The sequence below is a fragment of the Rhinolophus ferrumequinum genome, chromosome 22 (genome assembly GCF_004115265.2).
Source record: "Rhinolophus ferrumequinum isolate MPI-CBG mRhiFer1 chromosome 22, mRhiFer1_v1.p, whole genome shotgun sequence".
NCBI classification, from domain to species: domain Eukaryota; kingdom Metazoa; phylum Chordata; class Mammalia; order Chiroptera; family Rhinolophidae; genus Rhinolophus; species Rhinolophus ferrumequinum.
Window position 1 is genome coordinate 23,634,531 of NC_046305.1, and position 17,654 is coordinate 23,652,184.

At 39.0% G+C, this 17,654-nt stretch overlaps 1 protein-coding gene across 3 annotated transcripts in view; it reads right to left on the reverse strand.

The window, feature by feature from the left end:
* LOC117014597 (membrane cofactor protein) overlaps nucleotides 1-17,305 on the reverse strand; it is a 28,904-nt gene extending 11,599 nt beyond the window's left edge. Inside the window, exons 1-5 of one of the 3 annotated variants that reach the window (XM_033092660.1) lie at nucleotides 16,960-17,305; nucleotides 7,961-8,149; nucleotides 7,144-7,237; nucleotides 1,164-1,249; nucleotides 395-592 (exon numbers count right to left, since the gene is read on the reverse strand). In XM_033092660.1, coding sequence (XP_032948551.1) covers nucleotides 395-592; nucleotides 1,164-1,249; nucleotides 7,144-7,237; nucleotides 7,961-8,149; nucleotides 16,960-17,167 — 775 coding nt within the window. In that variant the 5' untranslated portion in view covers nucleotides 17,168-17,305. The remainder of the gene's footprint in view (nucleotides 1-394; nucleotides 593-1,163; nucleotides 1,250-7,143; nucleotides 7,238-7,960; nucleotides 8,150-16,959) is intronic. The other 2 variants (XM_033092661.1, XM_033092659.1) reach the window with 2 other exon arrangements.
* Nucleotides 17,306-17,654: the final 349 nt, after the last annotated feature.

A 17,654-nucleotide genomic window follows, 5' to 3' on the forward strand; every position in this document is an offset into this window, starting at 1 on the left:
GTTAAATCTGGAGTTTATTAATCTTATCAGTGAGAGGGTTAGTGCTTTACAATATACTCTACCATTTCCTCTAGCCAGAACTCTCAGACTTCTTGCAATACAAGATAAAACTCTGTTATTTTTAAGCCAATGTGTGTTCTTTTGATACTTAGAAACAAAAAAAAATCCTAAACTCACACATCTACACAGTAATTCACAATGTATAAATTGGAATGTCAAGAACATGTGGGGTGAAGGGTGCGGAACTCCACAACTAGAATTGTTTTTTATTCTATTTTACCTAATTAACTTAGAAACCAGTGTAACAAGATGAAAAAGCACATGTGGCTGTTTTGTTTACCATATACAAAGTGTTTGCATACTATTTATAAATGAATAAACAGAAATATATTACCTTTACACTCAGGAGGGTCACTACTCCATGTATCAAACCCAGAGCAAATCAGCTCACTCTCTCCAACAAGTGAATATTCATCTGGTCCACTGGAAGGATTACAACTATAAATTACTACTTCATTATATTCAAAAGTATCCTTGTGGCTATTGGTGTATTTTCCATTTGGTATTTGTCTAGGTGGTTTACACAAAATCTCTTAAAAAGAGAACAAGAAAGGACAAAAGTAAAACATTAAGACAGCATTAGTAATGTCTTACGAACTGCCTTCGATACGTTCATTAACATGATTTCTCCAATCTAGCAGTGAGTCCACTATCCATTTAGAAGAAAGTTCTATGAGAAAATGTATTATCTTTTTTCATTTTCATCCTTAGGAGTGTACGGTAAAATTTGCCAGAAGCTACAAATGCTGTGTTATTGCAAAATTTGAATCCTGAGGTCTTCCTTTAAGCCAAATATTGAAGAGATGTGCAAAAATGTAAAACAATGCCATTATCCTCACTATTTGTTTTAGAAAAATTTCACTTTTCATAAAAAATATATTGCACATTTTAACAGGCATTTTGCTTACTGTTCTTACTAATGAATTAATAGATGCTTATTTTTTAAAACTTCTCAGTTTTAATTCCAAAAAAAAATCAATATCGACATATATATCCCATCTGAAAAGAAGCTCTGTGGGATCTTTGTTAATTTAAAAGCGTAAATCCGAGGCCAAACTGTGTGACAGCTGCTGCTCTAAATTTTAAAGAGAGAATATACTTACTTTCACAATATGGGGGCTCATTATCCCAAGCCACACTATTTCCAGCAAGATCACAATGTAGGATTTCTGGTCCAACTAACTGAAAACTAAATGAGAACAGGAAAGATTACTGTTTTCTTTACCAGTTAACATGATGCACATAATAATGAAGAAAACTTTTATACGGTTGTTTTTTTGCACTACAGTAGTCTTAGGGAGAAGTTTCTTAAAGAATCTATTATGAAAGTACTAACTAAACCTGCAATTTAATGAAATAAACAGTTTCTGCTTTGAGCACACTGACCTAGAGCAACATGTCTATATAAATCTGTCATGCCTGTCAGTCAGGTGTTCACCATCACTGGCAATCACACACATTAACTTCTCTGCCTTTGCTCCTTCAATTCTGCTCAGCCAGGACAACCACTGAGTAGACATCAGTCCCTAAAGTTTGCCTGAGTATATTCGAGTCCCAGCTCCACAAGTGACTTGTTATTTGAGCTTGGCCATTGTTTCTCTTGCTTGGTTTCCTCAACTGAAAAGGGAAAAATAGTATATCTCTTGTGTGCTAGTTTTGATGATTACATGAGTTAGCATCTGGCACACAGTAAGTGCTAGGTAAGTTTTAGCTCTTATAAATATTCTTCACATCGCAATATCTTCCTAGAAGTAGCTCAGGAAAACTCCTACTCGATGAAATCTCTCCCTTCCTTCTGGACTCTCATTGTAATGACCATGAATAATTCTATTCCTTTGGTACTTCTCATTTACTATTTTGCTTTGACACCTCTCTGTATATATGGACCTTCTCAACAGGGCTACAACCTTTTGAGAAAAGTGTATGTCTTAACCTGTTGGTACTCTTCAAAGTGCCTAACAGGTTCTAACTTTAGACCAGATATTTTTCCTTGATCAAGTAAAAAACCATCAGTGAAATTGCCTGTACGTGCTTCCAGCTGACTTTCCCCCCAAGTCTTCACACATTGATTCTATATTACAATGAATATAATTAGAGGATTATATGAATATAATAGAGGATTCTGGGATGATGGCAGGGTAGGACGCACCAAGAATCTACCTCCCCACCTAGACAAAAAGTGCAGTGCTGCAATGTATCTGATGTAACAATTTTGGAACTCTAGAATCCCTTGAAGGCTTGTAAGTTCCAGGAAAAGACTTGGATAGGGAAATTCCATTAATATTGGTCACCTTCAGCTCTTAGCATAATGGCAGCTACCCACCCCCATTCCTAGTAGGTCATGTGTTTCTGGAGCAGCATATTAACAGCCAGGGAGGGAAAATGCGACCCAATCCTCACAAATATCAGGGATCTGTACTGTTATCACTGACTGCTGCTCTTGATCATAGAAAAGCAGATAAAGACGTGGGCAACCATTACTGTCACATGTCCCCCACTCTAGCAAGCCCATTCCGTGCCTACTAAAGTGACTTCTGTAGGGAAATGTCCAGTGTCCTTTGCATCCCGACTTCATTTTTTGCTGTTTCCCCTTTATGAAGCCAGACACTGAAACAAAGACATTCAAAGAAAGTGCGTATGTGGGGAAAATTAGATAGTAAACTGTGCATGCCCAGAGGAGGGCTCAGAAAAGACCTGAGAAGACCTTAAGTTTACACATCAGGCTGATCCTCAGACCGTACAACAACAACAACAATTAAAAACCACCAAAAACACAGAAAATAAGAAGCCCTGGGAAGGAGAATCTGATTTCCAGTGTTACCCCATTATTAGTTACAAATGTCCGGTTCAAAAAAAAAAAAAAAAACGAAATCACAAGGCCTACAAAGAAACAGGAAAGTATGGCCCATTCAAATGAAAACATAAATTAACATAAATTCTCCCTGGCAAAGACCTAATTCCAGATCCAATACAACAAAGACTTTAAAATAATTGTTTTAAAGACGCTCAAAGAACTAAAGGAAGAAACTAGAAAGTTAAGAAAACAACGTGTAAACACAATGTTGATATCAACTAGGAGATAGAAAACCTAGAAAAAAACCAAAAGGAAATTTTGGAGTTGAATAGTACACTAACTTCAATGAAATATTTACTGGAGAAATTAGTAATTTTTAGCATGCAAAAGAAAGAACCGGTAAACTTGGAGAAAGGACAATGGAAATTATTAAATCTAAGGAACAGAAAGAAAAAATGTTGAAGAAAAGTGAACAGAGCCTAAGGGCCCTGTGGTACCTGTGGGCACCAATAAGTAGACCAATATATATATGCACTGTGGTACTCTGAGAAACTGAGCAGACAGAGAGGAAAGGGGCAAAGAGACTGTCTAAAGTAATGGCCACAAACTTCCCAAATTTGATGAAAGACATGAATATAAATGATCAAAAAAATCAACAAACTCCAAATAACATGAAGTCAAGAGACCCACACTAAGATACAGAATGAGCAAACCTCAAAAGTCAGTGACAGAGAGATCCTTGAAAGCTGCAAGACAGAAGTGAATCATCAAGTACAAGGAATCTAAATAAGATCGGGAGCAGACTTCTCATCAGAAACCCGGAGGCCAGAAGACTGAGCTGATAAACTCAAAGTGCTAAAAGAAAAAAATTGTCAACCAAAAATCCTCTATCCAGCAAAACCATGCTTCAAAAGTGAGGGAGATATTAAGACTTTCCCAGAAATAAAGCTGAGGCACTTTGTTACCACTAGACTTCACCTGAAAACATGCTGAAGGGAGTCCTAAAGTGTGAAATTGGAGGACACCAGAAAGTAACCCATAGACATATGGATAAATAAACATTTCCCTGAAGGTACATACCTGGGCAATTATTAAAGCCAGAATTATTGTAACAATGATTTGTACCTATAATTTTTCTTTTCTATGTAATTTGAGAAACTAATCCTTTAAAAGAAAATCAACACATTACTGTAGAAGCTAGGATTACAATTATTACTGTGGAGACCAGTATGACATCAACAATCTAAAAGGATGGGGACAGAGCTGTAAAGGAGCAGTTTTTGTAATTTACTGAAGTTAAGTTAGTATAAATTCAAAGTGCAGCATTGTAACTGTATATCGCATGATAACCACAAGCAAAAGAAAATGAGACAGGAATTTAAGCATTTCACTACAGAAATAAACTGAACAGGAAAGGAGGGGCAAAAAGCTATGAGGCATGTAGAAAACTAATAGCATAATAACAGAAAGCAGTCCTTCTTGTCAGTAATTTATTTAAATATAAAATGATTATACTCTCCTATTTAAAGACAGAGATTGGCAGAATGGATTAAAACCAAATGATCCAACTCTATGCTGTCTATAGGAGACTTACTTGAAAGACGAAGAAATAGAAAGTGAAAAAATGGAAAAATATATTCCATGCAAATAGTAACCGTAAGAGAGCAGAGGTGGCTGCACTGATTCATAGAAAATAGACTTTAAAGCAAAAAAGGTTACAAGAACAAAGAAGCACATTATATATTAATAAGGGTTCACTATTGCAAAAAAGATATAACAATTATAAATATTTATGCATCTAACTACAGACCATGAAAATATATGAATTGAAGGGAGAAATACCCATTTCTACATAACAGGCTTTCCTACAATAATACCTGGAGACTTCAATACCCCACTCACAATAATGGATAGAACAACGAGACACAAGATAAATAAGGAACTAGAGGACTTCAACCACACTATAAACAAACTAGATCTCACAGACATAGACAGAGCACTCTGACCAACATCAAAATACACATTTTCAGGTGCACATGAGACATTCTCCAGGGAAAACCATATTTTAGATCACAAATTAATGCTATTAATAAATTAATCACAGAATACGCAACAAAATAATTTTATTAGGCCACAAATTAATATGAAATAATCCATAGACAAAAAAAGTAGATTTCATGCAAAGTATATTCTCTGACCACATGGGATGAAATTAGAAATCAACATCAAAAGGAAGACTGTAAAATTCACCTTACTGTGAAAACTGAACCACAAACTTTTAAACAGCCAATGGATCAAAGAAGAAATCACAAGAGAAATTGCAAATTACTTTGAGACGAATTGAAATGAAAACATAATATTCTAAAACTTAGGCGATACAGCAAAAACGTGCCAATGGGGGAATTTATAGCTATGAAAGTTTACAACAGAAAACAACTGAAATGAACAACCTAATTCACAACTTGAGGAACTAGAAAAAGAACTAAATCCAATGCTGGCACTAGGAAGTATATAATAAAGAGTAGATTAGAGGTAAACAATACAGACAAGAGAAAAACAATAGAAAAGAAAAAAAATCAATGAAACCAAAAGTTGGTTCTTCAGAAAGATCAACTAAATTGACAAACCTTTACCTAGATGGACTAATAAATAAAAAAGAAGACCTAAATTACTAAATTCAGAAATGAAACTGGGGACATTAATACTGATTCTACAGAAATACATAATACTATAAGAGAGTACTATGAACAATTTTATGCCAACAAATTAACTAACCTAGATAAAATGGAAGAATTTCCAGAAATATAAAACCTACCAAGATTAAATCACACAGATACAAACATCTGAGCAGACGTATGACTAGTAAGGAGTTCGAATAGAGAATGAAAAATCTCCCAATAAAGTCCTTGGACCTTATGGTGTCTCTGGTGATATTTAAAAACTAAAACCTATTATTCTCAGGTGTTTTTTTTTAATTGAAGATTTGGAAGTCTTCTGAACTCACTCTATGAGACCAACACTACTGTGATACCAAAGCCAGACAAAGACACTACAAAAAAAAGAGAAAACTACAGACACATATCCCTTATGAACTTCGATGTAAACCTTAACAAAATACTGGAAAGAGAATTGAGCAGCGTAGTAAAATTATTATTCACCATGACCAGGTGTGATTTATTCCTGAAATGCAAGGATAACTCAACATATGACAATTAGTTAATGTAATATGCAACATCAATAGAATGAAGAGAAAATACACATGATTATCTCTATTGATGCAGAAAAAGCACTTGACAAAATTTAACACTCTCTCATGTTAAACATACTTCATAAACTAGGAATAGAAGGAAACTACCTCACCATAATAAACACTATACAAGCAAAACCCGCAAAAACATCATATGAAATGGTAAAAAGCTGAAAGATTTCCTCTAAGATGAGGAAAAATGCATGGATGTGTGCTTTCACCACTTCTGTCAACAAAGTACTGGAAGTTCTAGCCAGAGCAATTAGGCAATCAGTCAATCAAATAAAGACAATGAAATTAGTTAGGAAGAAGTAAAATTTATCAATTAATAGGATCTTATGTGTATAAAATCCTAAAGATCACACACACACCCTGTTAGAACTGATAAATGAATTCAGCAAATTAGCAAGACACAAAGTTAAAAAAAATTAGTTGCATTTCTACAGTGTACTACATTCACCCTCTAAATGCACATTTGTCATAAATGCCCAATATTCTGAACATGTACTACTAAAAGAGCCCTGTAGAACAAAAGTCACTATTAAGTGCTTTTGAGATGCTTCACTCCTTTGTAGCAGTCTCAAAAAGGTTTTCCAACTTAGAGATCTTGCTCAACATTAAGGTCCAGGCTAACCAGGTCAATTTTGATCTGATCACACTTTATAGAGTTATCCGATATAAGAATATCTTTGGTGAGCTATTCTACCTCACATTTCTGTAAGCCCCGCTTCAGCTCTGAGAGTTGGCCATTTTGAATAGGGTGCACTTTGTTGTCAAGGATAAAGTCACCATGATTACTACGTTCTCAATGCTTATTATTACATACAGTAAGTATTACATAATTTTGCTTTCCTTCAGTTGACATTTCTTTGCATTAATTACACATCTTTTCAGTCTCCATGAAAAGCCCAAGAATTGACTGGCTATAAGTACAAGTTGTCACATGGAAAGCAAAATGAAATCTACATCATGAGAATGCTAAAAGAAAGACAAAACCAAATAAAATCAAACTAGTAACATTTACCTTATTTTCTCTACTTACCCCTCATTACAAACAAAGTGAGCCTGTGAACCGAACAGGAAAGTTCCATTTACGCGGCCATTTAGGGGGTCTCCTAGCTGTGGACATGGTTTTCCTGAAAGAAAAATTTGAAATTCATTGATTTATACCAATTTCAACATGGGTTTTCATGAAAATCAAAATTCTACATTGCTCTATTGAACTCGTGGGAATATAATTTTCTTTCTTTAACTATTAAAAGCCCAAAATTGGGGCGGCTGGAGGGCTCAGTTGGTTAGAGCAAGAGCTCTGAACAGCAGGGTTGCCAGTTCCATTCCCACTTGGGCCAGTGAGCTGCGCCCTCTACAACTAGACTGAAGACAAGGAGCTGCTGCTGAGCTTCCACTGGGGTTGGGGGCGGTGGTGCAGCAGGATGTCTCACTTGGTTAGAGTGCGAGCTCTCAACAACAAGGTTGCCGGTTCAATTCCCGCATGGGATGGTGGGCTTCGCACCCTGCAACTAAAGATTGAAAACAGTGACTGGACTTGGAGCTGAGCTGCACCCTCCACAACTAGACTGAAGGACGACTTCGAGCTGATGGGCCCTGGAGAAACACACTATTCCCCAATATTCCCCAATTAAAAAAAAAAAAAGCTCAAACTTAGCTTTCATATTTACTCTGACAACCACTGCCAAGAAAAAGATTCCCTGGAGATTTTGAAAGCCCGAAAAAATACATTATTACCTAAAACCTACATTCACATGAGAAAGCCATCACTGTAATAGTGGAATATGCATCCCAAAATGTGAAAAAAACCTCTAGAGCAATTTTTTTAAAAAAAAGTTCTGTTTCCTTACTTGTACAAGCCTCCTGGAGAGGTGCCCACGTGTTATCAGCCTGACAAACAGCAGTGGTGGTAAGAAGAGGAACAATACGCATGTATCCTGGGCGGCACTCATATTCTATTTTGTCCCCAGGATTATAAGTGGCTTGAGAAGCACCCTTGAGCTTCATAGATTGGAATCTCGGTGGATCATCACAGGCATCTGGGCATAAGAGAATAAGAACATGAAAATAAAGTATTTTATCATTTTCACCAGCCAGGACCTGTGGCCTGGCAGCGGGTAGAAAAAATGGAAAGGTCCTTGGCAAGATTTTAAATGGTCATTCCATGCTTTCACCCAAGTGATCACAGTAGGGGAGGATGTGCTGTGCTTGCTTTAAATAACATCATATTAGCTTTTGGTTTGTTGGAGAGTAAGGTGAATATTCACTCAACAGTAAATTGAAGACACAGCAGTAATGTTTTTGGTTTTAAAATATGTATATTTATAGGTATGCGTTCTTCCCCGTTTTTTTCTAAATTCCTCTCACACTCACCTCTCCCCTAACAAGACTTGTATAGGATACATCACTCTGGCCAGATCACTCTTCCATAGTTTGAAACACAAACTGATGATGACCTGTCACTTCAGGCTCAGTCTCCTCTCAGGAGTGAAGTTCCTCGAAGTCAGGGATCATATGCCATCCGTTTCTAGTACACGCTGTACCCAGCGGGTGCTTAAGAAATGCTATGTATGGTAAGAGGTGGCTATTAAATAAGCATTGTGGATTTCACAGATCAAAATAAATATGGACTAAAGTATTTCAAAATAGAAGACTTCATTTCATATTAGTGAAATGATCATTTTATAAGTCAATAGATGCCTTTTAAAATCAAATTTTACTACTTTGAATAGCCTTACATGAAAAAAATCTGCTTTCTTGATATTATTTCATTATTTTAAATATACAGTTGATTCTTGAACAACGCAGGAGTTTGGTACACTGGCCCTCATGCACTTAAAAATCTGCATATAACTTTGAATCCCCCAAAACTAAAGTACAGTCTTCCCTCTGTATCTGTAGGGGATCGGTTCGAGGATACAAAAGTCTGCGGATGCTCAAATCACCTACATAACGTGGTGGAGAACAGTGCATATGTGGGCCTTCTGCATCAGCTGATTCCCAGCTGCAGACAGTAAATATTGTTGGTTTTGTCCAAAGATGTGAATCCTGGGATACCGGCCAGCAGTATATTTATAGAAAAAAACGCATGTATAAGTGAACAGGGTTGTTCAAGCCCGCATTGTTCAAGGGCCAACTGTAATTGAATCTTCATTCACTGATCAGTGGATCATGCATGACCTCAGAAATTCCCTGAGATAGTTGTTCCTGCTGTGTATCCAACATGTCCCTATGGTAAAGCTATTATATTGCTATACTCTTACAATTTCTTTACCTGTGGGTTTTGTTTTGGGGTTTTTTTGTTTGTTTGTTTGTTTGTTTCTTCCTAGAATAGTGTCATTTCTGCTTCAGCAATTGCTCTTCCTTTAAATTACCTGTGTGCTTGAAACTCTAACATATCTGTTAGAAACATTATGTAAAATAATGGGGTGGAGACACATCAAGAAAACTCCTAAAGGACTCAAAGAATGCAGAGGCTTCTCCTATGAGGTTAAGAAGAAAGGACATAGATCTATTTTGATCCCTGAGGAACCTTTCTTTTTACTCCCTGGATTGGTTTTACTTCAGACTGAGAGACTGATTAAGAGAACTATAGGCATGTGAAATTTTAGCCTTCTTTCATATCATATTCTAAATTCTAAAATTCTGTCTCTCTCTCTACCTCTATCTCTATCTATATACAGTCCAAAATTTCATTTCCACAATGTCCTGAAATCTACCTACTAGCAAAATGTTTTCAACATTTCCTCTGTGCTGAGCTTGATATCTGAATGTTCCTCAATCAACTGCCCAACACAAAACAAAAGCAAAAAGCTAACCAAAAGCACTAGTAATTAAAAGCATTGTTTAAAAATGGGATTAGTATAGAGGTGAGTTTTATTAACATTACACTTACTGAATACCCTGAGACAGACATTCTCACTTTCGATAAGAAAACAAACATGGGCTAGAAATGGTATATATTTCCGTTCAGATAAAAATGCACAACTTCATTCTAGAATTTCCTGGAACCAGCAAGAAAGAAACCAAGTAACAGCAAGCCTGTGATTAAATTAGACACGTGTCCTTTGTTTTACACATTCAATCTCAGTAACTATCTTGAAAACATATAAAGAAGAGGATTCCCAATATGACTTTCACATGTAGTGCTCTGTATGGAAAAAAAAATGTCAACTGGATGGTTTAATCCATTAAAAACTTTTGAAGTATTTCTTCCTGCTAACATGCATCATGAAAGACATGCTTTCAATAATGTGCAGAGTTTAAAATTTGATTTGGCAACTGGTTGATTACAAGCTTTATACACTATAATGAGTCCAATATAACACCTTTTTAATAAGCAAATTTCTTCCCTTGCTCAGAACACTGAATTTTCTTTTCCTAACCAGGGATGTTCAAACTAAACATTCCCAGATCCAGAAAAATACAACTTGACTTAGTTTTTTTTCTCTAGATAGTTTAAATATAATTTAATTAGGCTGCAGTGCTATACTTTAACAATAGATGAGACTATATAATATCATAAGCAACATTCAGAAAATTCCCCAATGTTCCAGGTGAGTTTCAGGAACGTGAAATAATTTTCTGCTGTGGATCAAGAGAACTGCTCGCCTTCTTTACATTGGGCAACACTGTGTAAGCACTCTGTACCTGCTTTCAAAAATTAAATTTGCTTTCTGACATGAGTACACACACCTCTGTCCAGTCCAGATTGGTTCCTTCAGAAAATCATAGTCTTTGACTAAATTTAGAAATCCAATGAAACCTGACCATCCTGCTCATTCTCCCCGTCTACACAATCTATTTTTAAACTTTCTCTGCTTCCCAAGACGCAGACTCTGGTATCTACACCTATCAATGTTATTTCTCATGTCCAGGCCTATGAAACTCATTTACTTTCAAAGTCATTAAGTGTTCTTCTCGATCAATAAATCCTAACAGTTTCTTCTTCAGTAATTTTAGTTACCTGCCCATAACACCTGGAGCTATTGATCACGCTGTCTTCGCTCCTTTCTGCCTAAAAAGCAGTCTCTCTGGTTTCTAGGACAGTACTACCATCCTGATTTTCAGCTTGTCCTCTGGCTGCTCTTCCTTCTCTGCTTGAGTGGATAATGTGATGTTCCTAATGGTTGTTCTAGGAACTCTTCTTATTCCATTCTGAAGACCCCCTGGGTGGGTAGATACACTGCCATGACTTCACTACCTCTGAGAAGAGCTGCCTCCCATATCCCTCTCCATTGCAGATCTGTAGCAGGGATGCTAAGTCTATGTATTCAACTGCCACACCACACAGCTCCACTTAGAAAGTGTTACACTATCTCAAATAACATAATGAAGCCAGACTGCGACCTCTGTTGATTCTTCACACTCACACATCCCCATCAAACTAGTTAAATTGTTCCCACAACTGAATGCTTGTTCCATTCCTCTAGTTCTAGCCTTTACTTCTAATTAGAGCCAGTATCATTTATCTGGAGTGCAGTAAGAGTTTTCGAATAGGTCTCCTCACCTACCTTGCCACCATTCATTCACATTTCACATTGCTACTAGAGTAATATTGATATGACACAGTGACCAAGGCTCTTACTAGTCAGATACCTTTCAATGGCTTCCCAAAGCCCTCAAGATCATGTCTAAGTCTCCTTAACATGGCTATCAGACTTAAAATCTGTGACTATCAGAGCCCTACTCACTCTTGCACACTATTCTTAAGCCATATTCAATTCCTTGTAGTGCCGATTATACTTCATGAATTACTTGAGCACTGTAGGCCTCCATACATCATTTTACTTCAGTTTAGACCAGAGACCCTGCCATTCCTCCCACCCCCTCATCTTTCAGTTTCATCTTAGATGACAATTCTTCCTTGAGTCTCCTGACAACTCTCACTGAAGATATTGGGTTAAGGTCATCATGATCCCCAATTTACTTATTTCATAGAACTTTTTGTATTGTAATTCTTCATTATTTATGTTCCCTACAAGACTGTCACCTTCTTGAGGACCATGTCTCACTCATCACTGTACCTACTTGTCAGAGCTGAATGAGCACTCTTATCAGTTCTATACACTCTTCAATCAAAATGCAAATTCTGTACTATTCAGCCAACTTGTTCCGGAGGTATTTGCATATCATATTTTTTCTTTCATGGCTGTATTCAAATTTTTGTCATTACTTTAGTTATAAATACTTCCCTTTCTTAGAGTTTTACATTTCTTTCATGTCAAAATATTTATGCTTAGTTTATTATGAACTTATTCTCCATTACTACAATTAATGGAAATGGTATTTTAACATTATCAAAGGCGGACTGAAGGCCAGGACAGTTTCAGTAGAAACAGTCCAGTTCCAAAAGGAATCTATCTTAAGGCCATCACAGTTCCAGTGGAACAGCCTGATTTCAAGAGTCAGGCCAAAGTGCCAAATGAGTCCTCTCCGACAAAACAAGACCTTAACCAGAAAAGGATGAAGACTTAATAAATTAGATCTGGCGGAAATTCCTTTGAGTAAGGCTGACTTCACATGGTTCAGTGATAGTTCTTATTTAAATAACAAATATGGTGCAAGTATGCAATATCAACACCCTTTGATAGAACTGAAGTATCAACTTTGCCTTTGGCTACTGTGCCCAACAAGCTCACAGGGGCCTGCACCCTAGCCAAGGGCAAAACTGCTGACATTTATACTGATAGTAGATATGCTTTTAGAGTAGTTCATGATTTTGGAATGTGGTAGAAACAACATGGCTTCCTTACTTAAAGCTGAGATAAAATTTAAAATGGCTACTATTGAATGCTATCATTTTACCTGCTGCTTTTGTTATTATTACGATCCTAGGGCATTCTAAACTTGACTCTTTGGAAGTTTTACGAAAATCACCTTGCTGACACTTTCCCAAGGAATGCTGTCTTTAAAGGAGGCAACAGCAGTCAAATCTCTGTCATGGCCCAAAGGGATACTTCCTCAAATGAGAACTTAGAAAAGCTGGCTACTGAAGCTAAACAACTGGCCCCAGAAAAGGAAAAGCAAGTTCGGACTCCAACAATTTTTGACTTAATAAAAAGAGAAAGCTTTGGTTCAGGCCAAATAACAACCCAGTCCTACCAGAGACTCTAACATCCCCACTGCTGATTACTGTACATGCATTAAACCATTGGTTCACTGACAAAATGATAGTATTTATAAGTTGAAATTGGTGGGGAAATATTAAAAAGGCCACAAAAAGTGCCTACCTCACTTGTCCAAATTACAACCCAGGAAAGCCTGTTCCCACTGCTCCTGGACATTTTAAATTGCCTAATGGACCATTTGTGGTCCAGCAAATGGATTTCATACAGCTTCCCTATCTCATGGATATAAATATGTTTTAGTCATGGGCTGTTGTGTTTTCTCATTGGATTGAAGCTTTTCCTTGTAGACAGGCTACTGCCTCTTCTATGGCCAAAGTCCTTTTGGAATAGATTATCCCTATCTAGAGAACCCCTCCAGAAAACATAGGGATTGGAGAACCAATTTTACCAGTCAGGTGCTTTGACAAATTTGTGCTATACGGCCCATTTTACAACACTTTCACTGAGCTGACCACCTTCAATCCTCAGGTTTAGTTGAACGCTCTAATGGCATTAAGACAGTTGACAAAATTTGCAGACTGTCTAATTACCTCGGCCAAAAGTATTGGTCCTTCTAAGTCTCAGATCCACCTTCTCTGGAACTCACAGTCTCTCACCCTTGGTGATAGTCACAAGGCACCCAATGCAGCTGGCCCTTGCCTATTTTGATTCACAGCTGATAAAAGGAGATAAACTTCAGTATTCTAAAGGTCCAAGTTCTTCTATCAAAATTTAATCACATTCTGGTAAAGCAATCTTTTCATAGTGTACTCCAGGGAGATGAAGACCGTAAGCAAAACACTTTGAAAGCTAGACACTTCACCTATTAGAAAAGACACCTTCAGAAAGACTCTCCTCAACCTCACATGAAAGGCCCCTATCACGTCCTGCTAACCAACCTTTGTGCCGTCAAACTCCAGGCAACAGACTCCTGGATTCACGTGACAATCTAAAGAAAGCTCCTAACCCTGACTGAACCTGCACACCACCTGGCGACCTGTAGGTGAAGATTTCCCAAAATTGAAGCAGAAGACACTTGATGAAACTGCTTTCCCAAGATGTTCAGACCAGGCCAGTTAGAAGGTTTAAAATTCACAAAAGTCTCTCTATTAGACTGTTAACTGATTCTGGATCCTTAGCTAATTCAGAGTCTCTGAATCTGCAACCTACAGGCTGTATTACTGATAAGACATTCTGTTCCAAACAATCTCTTTTGAGATAATACTGTTTAATTGCTTCATGTTTTACTCCTGCATTGTGTCTTCCCAAAGCTCTTGTTTAGTTATTTCAGTTCTGAGTGTGCTTTTGCCAGACTCTCACTATTCTAAGACACAGACTTGAGATGAGAAATTCCTGAGAGGTCTCCACCCAATGCCTTTTGTTACTCAAACGTGATCACAATAGGTTTCCAATTTGTATACTTTCCTCTGACGTGAGACATGACACACAGGAAATGTCCTTCCTGGTAACAAGGGACAAAAAGCCACTGAGTTCAGAAAAACCTGATACTTGATCAGTGATTTCAGAGAAAAATCTTCATCAAAACGGGAACATGTGAAAATTAATAAACAGACACCACATTTAAAATAGAGTCAGGAGGCTAAAAGAGAGAACTCTCACACAGGTCACTCAACACACACTAATGATCCCAACAGGTAGAAATGTATTATGCATCTCCCACAGGAAGTGATACTATTTTCTACCTTAACAGGAGGACAATTCTTCCTTGCCTAGTAACAGCTCAGCCAATGGGAGACTGCCATAAACCAGCCAATGAAGTCAGAGCCAGGTGAATATTATATTTAATTTCCTGGTACTTAATAGTTATATAAGAATGTTGATATGGAGGCAAAAAAAATTGAACATTTGGAACTACAAGTGTGACAAGACACAAGATCTCTGCATTCTAGTGGGGAGAGAACAGAAAACAATTGTTTGGGGAGGGTGAATACAAGTTAGGGATGATTTGAACTGAAATGTGTGTGGTGCCCACCTGAGATAGGGTGGTAAGAGAAGTTCCCTCTATGGGGATAACATCACAACTGACTTTGAAGGATAAGGAGCCAATTATGCACGAGGCAAGAGGAGAATGTTCTCAGACTGAGGGAACAGCCAGTGCAGAAGCCCCAAAGTGGCAGCGTTCGACCTGTCTGATGAACAGAAAAGTCTTCCCTTATATCAGTCGTTTGTTTAATGCTGTCAGAGAATCATGCTCCTTTCCTCCAGATCACTTCTCTTGGGTTTTATCAGTATTATGGTTTGGTTAGTGTCTGCCACTCCCAATAAATTTCAGCAAATATTTATTGATTGTCTACTGTGTACCTGGCACTGGGGATCTAACAGTGAGCAAAACAGTCTCTGCTTATGTTCGTGTGTGTTTGCAAACAGACAGTGAAATAAAGATCATGAAAATAGGAATGGTTTGTTATTGCTCACCAGTGTATCCTCAAAACCTGAACAGGACCTGGCACATATAATACAAAGAAAAAATTTACTGAATGAATTCTAAGGACAGAATGCAGCATATAAACTGTATATGTAGTAAGATCCTAAAAACGACTTGGTTATCGAAACACACATGCATAGAAAGACAGTTGGAAATACACCAAAGTATTAAAAATGGTTGTTCTTTGACAGTGTATGTTTTACACAATACACGTCTCTTTTTTTAGCATAAAAAGTACTTATTCCACTTAGTGAAACACGAAACAAACTTAGTGAATAGGCCTTCAGCTTTAATTTATGAGCAATAGGGAAAAAACATTAACATTATTTACTGTTCTTTTTTTAGGATACTCATTTCTCAGTTTGTTTGGCTACGAATGTTTATTAGGTTACTTCACATATCCCCTCAAACATGATTCAACCTAATGAAAAAAGAACCAAAGGAAAACAATGCCAAAAAGATATTCGGTAATTGAACAGAAGACGACTTCATGGCAAAAAATAAAATACAATAAAATAAAAAACCGCACAACAGTCTGCAAATCAATCCTAATATGAATTTGGGCAACAAGGAACCTGTTAACTTTAGGTACAAAAGCACTGCGCACCCTTCCAAAACCCTCTAAACCCAGAAACCAAGAACCTGCTCTCACCCAAGGGCTACAAGCACAACTTGCGCTCCCCAACCCCCACACAAAGCAAACAGTTTCCTCGTCCCACATTCAGCACCGCTGGCCTAGCCACTTCCGTAAAACACACCGGGTAACACCCTGCCCAGGGTTCTCCACCCCAACCCAAGAGGACACAAACAATGCACTCACCAAGACATGACCCCGCGCACAGTACACATCGCAAACCCTCCCCCCCCCACGGGAACAGCACGGGCTCCGGCAACATCCTCACCCACCTGGGCACTCAAGAGCAAGCCCTCACGTAGGGCAGCGGTCGGCGCACCCCAGCCGGCTTAGCTCAGTCCTGAAACACCTGCAAGCTCGGCCCCGGGCAAACACCAGCCAAGGCCAGCGCCCCGCAGAGCTAAGTGCCGACCACCAAGCAACCTTCACTGCGGGCACTACATGGTCCCCCCCGCCCTGGATCCGCGCACAGCACGAGCTGGGGGATCTCTGGCTACGCCTTCACCCCAACTCCTCAACACTTGGCTCGCCACGGCCTCGCGCCTCCCATCTGACCCACCAAGCAAAGCTCCCCCCACCCCCTCCCGCCCTTGGCTCCGCCGGCCTGCTCCAGGACCCACTCCAGTTCGTCGCCAGAGAGAAGGCTCTCCAAGCCCCTACCGGAGGATGTAGGTAGCAGGAGCACTTGGACCACCAAAAGGATCCCAACGAAGCTCCAAGAAGAAAAGGGGCTCTCGTGGCAGCGGGGAAATGTTCGCGTCGCGCAAGAAGCGGTCATTTCCCCGGAGTACAGCGGGAAAACCTGACGGCCAGCAAGCCGATGCCCTTTTTCAATGTAGGTACCGGACCCTGCAAATCCCCGATTCATAAAGTTCTAAATGCGGAACTGCAGGTGAGCATGACCTGGGCCACGCCCTAGCGGAAGTGACGCGAGTAACGGGCCGGGTTGGACTACTGGGCGGGCTGCAAGGCTGGACCTCGGCTCCCGGGCGGCGCGTTCAGGCCCGGGGAGGACGGGGCGCGGCGTTGGCTGGATCCTCACCTTCCGGGTTTCCTCCTACAGCTCAGGCTCCGCCTGCGCCCTGGTGTGGCTGGTGGTTCTCTGGCTGTTTCTGTACCCGGAAGCGCCGCGATGGCTTGCGGGAAATGACTGGTTCACTGCCACTTTCGTAAACAGGGTGCCACCCCATTCAGGAAGGGTGAAAAGGAAATGAGCCAATGGAGTCATTATTGCGCCCTATCCGGGACGCTGGGTTGAATAAAGCACATCGACCTGAAAATAGAAACCCAGAGCTTAGACAGCGGGTCGCCCTGGGGCCAACACCCTTCAGACCTCCACTTTTGTCCTGGGGTCT